General features: G+C 34.5%; 1 protein-coding gene across 1 annotated transcript in view; it reads left to right on the forward strand.

Moving 5' to 3' along the window:
* Positions 1 to 13,454, forward strand: part of LOC149788907 (hepatocyte growth factor receptor-like) — a 102,962-nt gene that overhangs the window by 49,453 nt on the left and 40,055 nt on the right. The window contains exons 8-9 of the mRNA XM_089973568.1: positions 9,622 to 9,912; positions 13,138 to 13,284. Of these exons, the coding sequence (XP_089829694.1) occupies positions 9,622 to 9,912; positions 13,138 to 13,284 (438 nt within the window). The remainder of the gene's footprint in view (positions 1 to 9,621; positions 9,913 to 13,137; positions 13,285 to 13,454) is intronic.

Here is a 13,454-nt window from a genome sequence, read left to right on the forward strand (position 1 = left end):
CAGGATACATACTTCCAAAAAGACTATTAGGTGTCAATGAGTTTTATTCAACCTTTTGTGCCATTTCAGGCTGCTCTATTTGATCATGTGCAAGGACTCATCTTGGTCACCACACCCTTTGATTTGCATTGCATGAATGCTTATTAAACATTTTAATAACCAATTACATGACTTGAATTAAATTTGAAAGGAATATCAAAACACTTGTGTGTTCATTAGTACTTTCAATAATGGACTATTGTAACTCAATTCTCTCTGGTTCATCTCAATATCTGCTCCAGAAACTTCAAAACGTTCAAAACACAGCTGCTCGGATCATGCTTAGAGTACCACAATCAGACCACACCTCCCCGCTGCTCTGTACTCTACACTGGCTATCCATTCGGTCCAGAATCAAAAACAAAATTTGTTCTCTGTGCTACGTTTTATTGTCGGACACTCGTCCAACATACCTATCCGACCTCACCCATGTGTACACCCCAGCAAGATACTTACGCTCCTCTTTTGACAATCGTATACTCATTATTCCCACTATGAAAACAAAGTCATATGGCCAGCGTTCTTTTGCATAACAGGGCCCAGCAACGTGGAATTAATTGCCCACTGAACTTAGACACAAAGACACAGTGATCCCATTCAAGAGTGCTCTCAAAACTCACTTATTTCGACTGCAAGAACAAACTTAAAGACCTAATAATGTTTCCTGCCTTAAATATTCTCAGCATCTTTTTTTATGTTTTCTAATTTCATTGTGTTTGTTTTTGTAATCATATCATTATATGTTTTTTTTATCTTATAGGTGTTGTCTAATCATGTAAAGCGCTTAGAGCTTCTAAAGATTAGGCGCTATACAAAGTCCTCATTATTATTATTATTATTATTATTATTATTATTATTATTATTATTATTATTATTATTATTATTATATTGGTGTTAACTTAAAGCAGAAGAAATAATGCAGTTCCCGCATGCAAAGAAAATCTTATCTAGAACAAGTCCAAGAATGGAAGCGAGGATAACCAGCAACCAGTTCCTTCATGCAGTTGCAAAACAACTACTGCAGACACAGACACTGTGAGAGCAAAAGGAAATCATAATAATAATAATAATGACCTTATTTAAAGAGAGTAACACAATTAGCTAAGGACTAATCTACCTTGAGGACCTCATACAAAGGAATTTATTTATGTTAGCTGCATCTCTGAAGCCACTGGATATATTGGGTTTGGAAGAAGGAAATAGAGTGGGCATTTCTAATCTCAACTGGAATACTATTTCAGAGCAGAGTTCCAGAGTACTGGAAACCTTTTCTAAATAACTCCTTATTTGGTTTGGGAATATTATACTGTTTGGTAGACATGGATCGCAGGTGGGGAGTATTACCAGGTAGCCTATGCTGGAATAGTGATTGTAAATATTCATGAGCACTATTATGAGATATCCTGTACATTAATTTGGCTTTACTCAGACAGATTCAGTCTTTAATAGGTAACATTTTTAACCTACCAGCTAAATATTCTTTGCTTTCTTTCTGGATTGACATTAGCTCAAATGATCTTTTTTGAAGATGTGCCAGCTTTCCTATGTTTTTATCATTTGAATTACCCTAGACTGTATTACAGTAGTTTAAAAAGGGTTGGATGTAACTGTTATAAAATAGTTTTCTGTGCCTTTCAGGGAGAAAATGTCTTATCCTACTGAGAAGCCATAAACTTGAATTGACTTTTTAGTGATATATTTGATATGTTGAGTCCATGATAGGTTATTATCTACCAGAACACCAAGTAGTCTATCATGACAGACCATTTGCAAATTTTTAGCCTTCCATGTCAGACATAATTCATCACTATCAAGATTTGTCCTTCTTTGCCGTGTTGAGATAAGTAATATTTTAGTTTTACCAGTATTTACGACCATGCCATTGCATGTGCACCAGTTTTCCAGTTTGTTTAGGGCATTCTGTAAAGAAATTTCGAGTTCATGCTTTGTGTTTTGGATGTCTGGCAATATTGTCATCTTCATAGAGATCTGTAGATGATATTGAGACTCATAGTAAAAGTCGTAGGTCATTAATAAAAGAAATGAATAGTAATAGACCTAGAATTGAGCCTTGTGGTACTCCATATCTGATTGTTCCAGGTTCAGACAGAGCATTATTTATGTAAACATGTTGTGTTCTCTTACTTAAGTAAGAAGTAAACCATCTAATTTCGCTTTCGTCACACTGGTAGATTTTCAGTTTCTTCAAAAGGATTTCATGATCCACCATGTCAAAAGCTTTCCTGAAATCTACAAATACAGATCCTATTATTCTACCTTGGTCAAGTGCTTGAAGCCATTTATCAGTTACAGAGATCAAGGCAGTCTAACAGGAATGTTTCTGTCTAACGCCTGATTGATTAGGGTGTAACAGCAAGTGTTTGGTTAAATATGATATGAATGAGTCATGGACATGTTTTTCAATCAATTTTGGTAGTATTGAGATTGATCGGTAGTTATCAGCATCATCCTTAGAACCAGATTTGTGAATAGGAGTTACTTTTGCAGTTTTCCATATTTTGGGGACAGATGAGGTTGCAGTACTTAAATTAATTATGAATGTTATGCTATCTACAATAGCAGAGGCAGAAGGTGTAATGAGTCATGGACCAATCTAATCAAGTTCTGTAGCTTTCTTGGCATCAAGTTCACTGAGACATTTTTAACAACGTTTTTTGATACTGGTGGGATAGAGAAACATGCCTCCTTAGAGATTTTGCTGCTGCATTGCTTTTTCAGTTCATTAAAGCTGTTTTCTATCACGGGTTCTTTTAACTTTGTGGTAATGTTGGTGAAAAAATCATTGAAAACATTTGCAATGTCAGTGTCATCAGTGACTATGGTGTCATTTACCAGAAGTCAGTGAATTTTAATTGTCTGTTTTTTGTGCGTTCCTCCAGTGAGTTCATTGAAGACTTTCCAAATAGAGTTTGTGTTGCTCTTTTTGTTTTCAAGCAATGATTGATAATAAGTTTTTTTTAGGTTTTTTACTCATACTTGTTATTTTATTTCTCCATACTTTATATTGTGCATGGTTTCCCATAGCCTTGAATTTGTTTCGTGTTTTCATAGCATCTAGGATTTTAGTAGTAAGCCAATTAGGTTGAATTTCAGTCTTTACTTGATCCAAATTTTGGATCATATTCCATGGAACTTTATATAAGTCATTGAGAAATTGGTCTTCATTAAAAACAAATTACTATCTGTAAGTGATCGTTTTGTGTGTATTTTTCTTATTTTTCTTGCATTTAACCTTTTTGTCCAAAAAGTAGGATAGTGGTCACTAAGACCAACATTCGGTACATTAACACAAGCCACATTGTCTGGTAGGTTGGTATAAATGTGATCAATAAGAGTGTTCGATTTTTCTGTTACCGATGTGGGCTTATTTACATGCTGGTCTTGGCCTAATGATTCAGTAAATTCCATCCAGTTGTTCCTTATTTGATTATTGAGAAGGTTCTTATTTATATCTCCGAATAAATATGTTTCTTTCTCCTGTGCTAGAACATTTTCCATTTGTTTCAAAAAGTTATCATTCCTAATTGCTTTGGAGGAAGATGCCCTATAAATCAAACCAACTAGGAATGGTTGTGCGTTATTTTGAAAAAGTTCCACCCAGATACTCTCAGTTTCATGTGACTCAAAGTCAAGTCACCTTTCTACATTTACATCTTTCCTAATGTATACAACAAGACCCTCCCCTGCTGTCTCTCTGTTCCTACATAATGGTTTATTGGATCCTTGACAGTGAAATAGATCATCATTGTGGTTAGCATTTAGTTTGGTTTCAGTGAGTCCTAAAACATGTATATTATTTTCCTTGGAAGACAACATGAACTTAATCCAGTCTATTTTTCGCACTATACCTTGTACATTTAAGTGACCTATGTTAAAATCTTTTGGATTTAGTTTCATATCAATTATATGTATGTCATCATGCAATGGGGTACTCACTGAAATTGTCTCCATACTACTTTTATCATTCTTACATCCTATTTCTATATTTAAATGTTCATATATATTAGCATCTTCAAAGTCACATACAGACCCTAAAAATCCATTCACGTTTGCATCTACAATAGTGTCCATTGGATAGTTAAGAGTCTCACTAGGTACATTTAGATTTATTGTAAATGGAGCATTGGCATTCTCCTCTTTGCCAGCTTCCTAATATATATAATACATTGATGGACAAAGTCTTTGTTTGTGTCCATATTTATGGCATCTGAAGCACTCTGTTTGTTTGCCATGATGGCATACCTGTGTCGTGTGACCAGTTTCTCCACAGTAGAGACAGTACTCTTCATTACAGTGCCTGAAAATGGGTGCATACATGTTAATATTTCTCAGTAGCTGAACGGTTCCTTTTCTGCTTAAATGAATTTTGTCTCGGTGGTAGAGACTAAGGTTGACATCCTGGTTCTGAAGAAAGACATGTATTGTGGAATGTACTGTAGGTTGAAGTATTCACATAGGTCAATTATCAGATCATTGATTTATTTGGCCTTGGTGTCCACACGAGGAGGTAGTCCTGATATCATTATTGTACATGTATTTGGGCTGCAATACCTAGCAGCATACAGTAAACTTTCAAAATCTGTTCTGATTTGATTTAGTGACCTTCCTTACAGGCATCATTTCCACCTAATAAAAAAATAATTTAGTTGTATTTGGTTAGGTCACTCTTCATTATTCTGTCCGTTATGTTGTCGATTTTTGCACCTCTGTACATCTGTTTTAAAAAGTCTCCTTGGTATTATACTTTTCAATATTGAGCAGCCAATTATTAGAGTCCTATCTGTTCTGACTTGGGATATCATGTGTTGGACTCTGGATTGTATTTCAGACACATATCTTGGAGGACGGGGTGCTGAAATTGGTGTTTCAGTTGTGTGACTTGATTTTGACACAATTGTCTTTGCACTGGGAAATGCAGTTGTTGGTGAAGACAGCATACTTGTCTGAGCTGAGGGCCATGGGTGTACACTTATTGCTGTTGCAGGTGTGGCACATTATGCCAGGGGGGTACTGTTGTTTGCAATGCAGGATTACTTTGGGTATCAGTTTTTATTTGCATGGTCATTTTACATTTTCTTTGGCCGGTAGTGGGATTGTCTGTGTCTGAGCGTCTGATACTGTTGATATTTGGGAGTCTGTCTGAATTGCTGTTTCAGGCGAGGTTACTTGCTCATTAACCCTTCACTGAGCTGACTTAATAGCATGTAACTGTAGCTTAAGTTCTTCAATTTGGGCCTCCAAGTTCCAAATTGTTTTTTATGTACACACATGAAGAAATCATTACAGTTTAAGCCATCACTGCTGTGGTCATGATTTATGGAGCGTGTAACTGTCTGACGCTCTGGAGGGGTGTTCATTTTATTGCCTGAGTCATTTAGGTCAAAGACTTTAGGGGCTGTTTCATGTTTGGCACTACATCTAGTTACTGGTGTAGATGTCAGCCTATAACTGCCTTTTGCATCGGTATTCTCATCCTGTCTACATTTACAGATAATATGATCTACCCATGAGAAACTGTTCAGCCCCTGTATATGTAAGACACATGTTGTTTTATACAATGTAGCTGTCACAGTGTTTTTCTCTTGTGTTCTGTATATAATACCATTTTGTACACTTGAACTGCATGAAGTCATGCAAGGTTCTGAATCCAATGTCTGTTTTACAGACTCAAACTTTTGTGGATCTATATGCACAGTGATACTGTATTTATTATGTTTGACCCTCAGGAATTCTGGATAAATGTCAGCCATATTGGATAACTCCAAATCCTCATCTGCACCATTGTTTTCATTTTTATTCTGAACATGACTTTCCAGCATGAGATTATCTGTGTGGCTCTAATCGTCAGGTATATCAGACATACTAAAGCCAGAGAATGATGCAGAAAAGTTTGAGCTGAGTGTGTTGAGTAAGAAAGTTTGACAACACCCAATTCTTTTCGGCAAGTTAACAATGTGATTGTGATTTGTGCAGTTTGGAAACTGTCCCCTTGCCAGTCATGTGCTATTTTTTTAATCCCATCAGCATGTTCAGTCATTGATTACATATGTCAACTAAAAACAGCAGCATTCCAAACTTGCTCCCCATGTATGATATAAGTACTTTACATATAATTTGATACCCATGTTTGCACAAAGTTTCTCTCTTGCTTTGTATATATTTAGGATGAGGTCGGATGAGAATACTACTCATGTGTCATATGGTGAATAAGCTACAGTTCGTATTGGTGTCTACTGTTTTCCCCTTGACTTGAACAAATAATAACCACCAATCAGAACTAAATACAACATATTTCATTGGATGACATTTGGAATATGTAGCCCCATGTTCGATACAAGTATATAAGGTGTGAAGCAACAGTGAAACTTCACATAAAAGTGATTATTCGTAGATCAGTAAAGTAGTCATGCAAGGGAAGAAACTCTGGAATGTCTTCCTTATGTTGATATATTTTTGCCTACTTGCCTCGATCCCTATTAAGTTGATAACCCCATTATGTCGGGCATAAGATTCAGTCTGAAGTAACATGTGGACCTGCTTAATTCAACGACATGCAGCTTTTAATGTCCATCTCAGAGAAATTTTACAAGAAATGATCTGGTGTTCCTACTATTTACTGGTACCTCGTACCGACAAGGATGGAAACAGTCGGTACTAGACAAAATTTTACTGGTACAAATACTAATAATAATAATAGCAATAATAATAATAATGCTTTATTTATAGAGGGTGACTCATTAGTCAAGGACTATTCTCCCTTGAGGCCCTCTTAAGGAGAGTATAACAATGGATATTATGTGAAGATATCAATAATTACTATATATTTTAACATGTTTAATTTTATCTATTAGAAACACATACATGCTCATGATATCTCTTCTTAAATACTCTAATATTGTCAGCAGATTTTGCATGTAGTGAAAGCTTGTTCCACAGAACTTTACCAGAGTATTGGAAGCTCTTTTTAAATTGCTATGTTCTTGGTTTTGGTGCTAGAAGGTTTCCATGTGATATTGATCTCAACTGGTATTGTGTTGAAAAAAGCCTGATTAAGTCATGAACATACTCTAGTGCCATTTCATGTAGACATTTATATAAAAGAACTGCCTTGGAAAATCTATCCAGTCATATATTGTGAACCATTTTACTGTAAACAATGCTTTTGAGGGATGATCAATAGATGCATCTAAAATTATGTGCGCTGTTCATTTCTGAAGTTTATAAATCCTGTCAAGCTCAGCTTGAGCACAGTTTCCCCATACATTTGAACAACAATCCATTGTTGGAAGAATATGTGACTTGTAGTATAGATTGCAAGTTTCCATAAGTAAATATTTCTTGATTTGCTGAGTAGGACCATTTTGGATTGCAATGTTTTACTAAGCTTATCAATATGGTCATTCCATAATAAATTATTATTTATGGACACACCTACGAGCTTTTCATGTTTGACAGTTTCTAACAGATGATTATTTATTACAAGAGATAGTTCTGGGTTCCATGACTTGTGTAGCTTTTGTGATGTCCCCAAAATCATACAATTATTTTTACCTTCATTAATTACTATCCTATTTTGTTATGCCCAGTTTTGGACTCTGATAAGGTCTGAGTTTAATCTCATTTGAATACCTTCAATATCAGAACCAGATGTATACAAGGTTGCATCATCTGCAAACAAATCTGTATTTGTGGATTCATTATTTAATGGTAGATCATTGATATAGATAAGGAAGAGGAGAGGGCCTAAACCTGAGCCTTGATGGACCCCTGAATGAATTGTGCGAATTTGAGAGCTAATATTGCCAATGCTTCAATGCTTACTTGTTGAACAACAATACAATACACAAACATGTCAAAGGACCAAAATAAAAGAACATATCAGAGCACACAGACCATACCAAAACCAGCTATTAGAAACAAATCATTATATACATAAACTGATGCAACCTCACCAATCAAACAAGATGAGTCTCTTCCACAGGTATTAGATGGGTAGAGCCAAAAATCAGTTAAAGCACATACTGTAAACACTGACCATCATGTGTCTCACTCAACATCAAATCCAGGTACAGAAGTAATCAACCAATCTCATCAAAGCATGATTTATCACTTGCATAGAGTGAAGACAATTGTAGACAACACTTCAGAGTAAAGAAACTGAATGATTGTGTTTCTAACCGTTACATAAGCTGCGTTCGAAATGGACAATACCACAACAATTTAGTTCATGTCACACAGCATCGTGAATTTGATCTTATCTGTAACTTGGAAAATTATCAGGTTAACATCGTAAAAAGTATCTAAAAGTAACTAATTTGTTTTACACAATATATTTAAATTTGATTCATTAATAGTTAAAATGTTTGCATGCTTGGTGCAAGTGTAAGCCTTCAACTGTTGCATGGCTTGATCGCTTGACTCAAAATAATCTTCAAAAAGAAACTCACAAAATTCCAAACTATGTTGCCCCCCCCCCCCAAACCGCTTCACAAACACTTGGTTATTAATTTGTTTTGAACGAGAATAAATGAAAGCACCAATGGTATGGTTACAAAAAAGCACCTAGTGCCCAGTATTTATTTTAAATGAAATTGTATATTGCTGTGCCGTGATTACATATTCTTCAACACAAATGGAATGAAGCTGAAAGTGACTGATAGGATTAACATCTATGAAAACGAAAGAGGAATGCTTTCATTTGTATTGTTTTTATCTTCAATATCAAAGTCTTGCAATCCATCAAAGAGATTAGCCGACTCTCCTTTTGGTGCTGTGTTTTTGACTTCATACAGAATTTGACGTTGAGACTATTAACTTTAACGACTTTAAACACATTTTACAGTTTGTCGAAACATGAATACCGACAGCCTCGTCGTTTTCCAGCACAGAGGCAAATTTTTATCGGTAGAAACTGGCATATATTGGTGTAAAGGAACTTCTGGTGTTCAACAAAAATGATTGATATCCATGCACAATATTGGTCAGGTACATTTCGCTGCTAGTCACAAGTCAACACTAACAAAATCAAATAATTTAAAATAAAAACGACTATAGTCCTACATGTCCATGTACTTAAATTGGCCTAGATTTTGGACAGCGTGAGAAAATCATTGTCTTGCTGAGGCTGCCAAAGGGATAAGGCTATTCACATGGGAATAAAAACAACTTTAAACAACTGACATTGTTGCAGTACCTTAAGTGATGTAAAAATGTGTAACTTGTTACTTAAACTCATTTAAAAGACCTCCAATCTTCTTTTTCTGCTACCAGGAATGACAGAATTAATTTTTTTATTGTGCATTAGGAATGACATTTGTTTTTAGAAACAAAACTCCTTATTTGTGGTACTTCATATGCGTAATCCTTTATCTGTTTTAGATTTGTCATCTAAACCCTGATATCTCGAGACCCGGTTATGTAGACAATTTTATGACACCCCCTATATAATTGAGATAACCGGGTTTGAATAGATAAAACAAGAAGGCAAATTTGATTGTTTTCAAATCATGTGGAATACACATTGTACATTGCAATATGCACCATATTCATTATCTTTTCCAGGACCAGCCTTGTGATGTGTCTGATAATGGCACCAAAATGATATGTACAACTCCCAAACTTCCTGAGGAAAAAAAGAAGAACTTTATAGAAGTTAAAAGTAATGGTACCAACAGACAAAGGAGGAGCACCAGTGGATTGTGTTCTGGTTGCTTTGAGATAGTGATTAAGATGGATGGCTTCGAGTCAAGATTTACACTGTCCTATACTGTGGATCCTTCCCTTCTTAATCTAACTGGAGATAACTCAGTTCATATTTTCTCCCCAAGTAAAGACAGGACTCTCACGCTAAAGGTATGTGTATATATATATATATATATATATATATATATATATATATATATATATATATATATATATATATATATATATATATATATATATATATATATATATATATATATATATATATATATATATATATATATATATATATATATATATATATATATGTATATATATATGTATATATATATGTATATATATATATATATATATATATATATATATATATATATATATATATATATATATATATATATATATATATATATATATATATATATATATATATATATATATATATATATATATATATATATATATATATATATATATATATATATATATATATAATGAAGTTCTTGCACGTAGATGAGGATTACTTTTTAATTACACATTAAGGCAGATGTATGCTGGTACATTGACTACTAGTTTATGCCAGGTTTTATAACATCGACGCAATGGACAAATTATGCAATGAAAACTGTGAGCTCAGCATGAACCAAATTGTTCAATTCATGAGAATCTCTTACATTTCACCTTAGGTGCACACAAGAAATTCACCTTCTTCAGATCCATTGTTAAAAATGTTAAATGTTTCATGGTATCTTACCTCCAACACACTGAATGGAGATTTTGGATAGAAATAGTGACATTGTATCATTTTGTCCTGTTTATATATTTTCAAAAAAATATACCACCCTTGAAAAAATGGTCTTTACAATAGAACTGATAGATTTGTGTACACATCAGAACTTCCAACTCTTACGATTTTGCCTTAAGTCTTACGAAAATTACCCATAAAATACGGACTCATGGCATACAAGCAAAAACTACGGAGAATTGATCGTTGCCAAAAAATCCAGATAATTGGTTCATCCGTGTTTTATTTGGATCCGGGTTTCATCTTAGAGATAGTGAAATAAGTCAGGAAACCAGATTAACTTTACAGCAGCACCCCATATACTTTAAACTGCATCTATTTGTTCATGCAAAGCGTCTGCATGATCAAACTGTTGATAATATAAATTTTTTTTAAATGGCATCCAGAAAACGATGCATGTTTAAGACGAAAGGGAAAATAAGGATCTAGAAAATTGTTAATAATCGACACAGAAGAATAAAATGGAGTAATCAGATTCTTGTGAATAAAAGCTGGAAAGGACACAATTGCGTTTACTGGACATCACGTGCCAATTTGAGTATGTCTCGTGGCGGGAGAAATGATTGTCGTCATCATGTGAAATGGAAAAGAATTTCCAAGAATTATATCAAGTTCGGAGATGGCAACAAGCCATTGAGCTGCATAGGGTTTGGAACTAAAGTTTGTGCAACTGTACTAGTGGTAAATAAAGTCAACTCATATTTTAGAAACTTTTCAGTTGAACATTCTGTTTATTTTGTCGATGCATCAAACTTTTAATTATGTTTTCCAGCTTTACAATTGCCGTTATTGATATTTTCTTACACTGTACTGAAAACTGATCAATCTTACGGAAAAAAATTAACTGCCTTACTGAGACAGACTCGTCAGGGTTGGAAAGTCTGAAACATGTATCTTAACTAGTTCAGTCTTAAAGAACAAATCCTCGTTCTTAGATGAGTATGGCAATTAAACGTGTCTTTGTTTTTTTCTACCTCACATTTGTAACATAAGGCATTTCATGATGCTCCGCTTGTTCTGCTTTCTTGTAAGATAAATTTAACTCTGGAACAACCATAGTTATGCTTCCCAATTGCTACAATTAACAAAAGGCTGACTTATTAAATATATGTAACTTTTGTCTTATCTGCTAAGTGTCAGCACAATAACTGAACTGATCACCTGTTATTGCATTTAATTGTAGTCCTTACGAAAATCATTAATAACTGTTCTCCACTGTGTAGTGGAAATCTTCTAATCAGTCAAGAATCCTAAATAGAAAGCAGTATTAAAGTCTTAAATCATTAACCCCTCTAGATTTTTGTTGTTTTCGCCTGAAATGAGAGTAGGAAACACATTTTGGGGGCTATTTCTGAATACATCCTAATACATCGATTAACAAGAGATTTTCCATTAGCCTCATGCCTAGTTGTGTTAGAAACATTGCTTTCCATTGGTTATTTTGCGCACGCATGAGCGGAAAAATACAATTTGGAGTTCTTTTTTTCTTTTCTTTTATTTTTCTTCTTTTTTTTGCATAATGGACCCATCTTTTTCATATTGAGACCATTCTTTATTCCAAATGCCCACCTTTTTCAAAGGTTGACCTGTTTGTGTGCAGTTCAGACTGGTCTGCCTTAGATCTGAGGCCAAAGGTCTAAAATCCAGACACAAAATCGGATTCCAACAATAGGCGAATTTTGGGCTAAAAACAACGGTTCCAAATAATTAGGGTTTTCCCTCTGTATTTTTTAGTTCCACTGAAACGTCCAGATTATTTGGTATCATTGTAGAGCTACATCTGTCTACCATTCTATAATACTACCCACTTCAGTGTGTCTTACATGACCTTGACGCTATAGAGCTAGGCAGTAGGCTACTAACTCCTGCCACGTAAATGCCGTGCCAGGGGTTAATGAGTCAATGGAAATTAACATTTTTATTGAGACCAGATTGAGGTCACTTGCAGTAAAGTTTCAACTCATTTCATTTGGGAACATTACACATGCTGACTGTTTTATGTCGTGTCCATGTGGCCTAAATAAATAAGATAGATTTGGTGAATCTGAATGTATGACACTGGATTTCATCACAAGTGCAAAATAAAAAGGGAAATAGCCCATGTGTTCGGTTCATTTTAGCTTGGATTCAGTAATGTATATGAACATAGCTGAAGGGGAAAATATTTGGTGTAATCAAAACAGACAGCATGCAATGGTATGAAAACAAATATTTAGTTACCATAGTGTTTGATCATATGAAAATATTTTGTGTGCAATCAAAGTCCCGTCTATAATTCCTAAGTCGTGGAAGAGGGTAATATTGTGATGGAGACTGTTCATGTTTAAACTGTCATGGAGGAGGGTAATATTGTTATTTGGGGACTGATCATGTTAAAAACTGTGCCTGGAGGAGGATAAAATTGTGATTTGGGATATTTTCATGTTTAAATTTCAGTCAAGGAGGAGGATAATATTGTGATTTGGGGACTGTTCAATGTTTAAAACTTGAGCAAAAGTATTTTTAACAACATCATTAAAACTGAACAGTTTACTCTTTTAATTAAAGGCTTTCAAATCTTCTACTTTCAAAAGGGCAATAACTTGCTGTGGGAGAGGGGAGACATCATTATCTCCATTGGCTATGAAAATTGTGCATTGGTGGATGTAACAGAGAATAACATATCATGCAGTCCTCCAGCTCAGCAGCCCAGATCAAACCATCAGTTTCCAGATGTTTCTGTGAGTTTTCAGATCTATTTCAACATTAAATATTTTCAGCCCAATTCTCTCATAAGATTGTAAAAAAGCAAGGTCTAAAGTTATTGCAGGTTAAAGATGATGCATCAAAGAATCTTTTCTGACTTTGTAAATAGTTCCCAAAGCTACAGTCTGTTAAGTGATATAGATCA

This window comes from Sinohyriopsis cumingii, chromosome 11 (assembly GCF_028554795.1).
Source record: "Sinohyriopsis cumingii isolate HCF-2022 chromosome 11, ASM2855479v2, whole genome shotgun sequence".
Lineage (NCBI taxonomy): Eukaryota > Metazoa > Mollusca > Bivalvia > Unionida > Unionidae > Sinohyriopsis > Sinohyriopsis cumingii.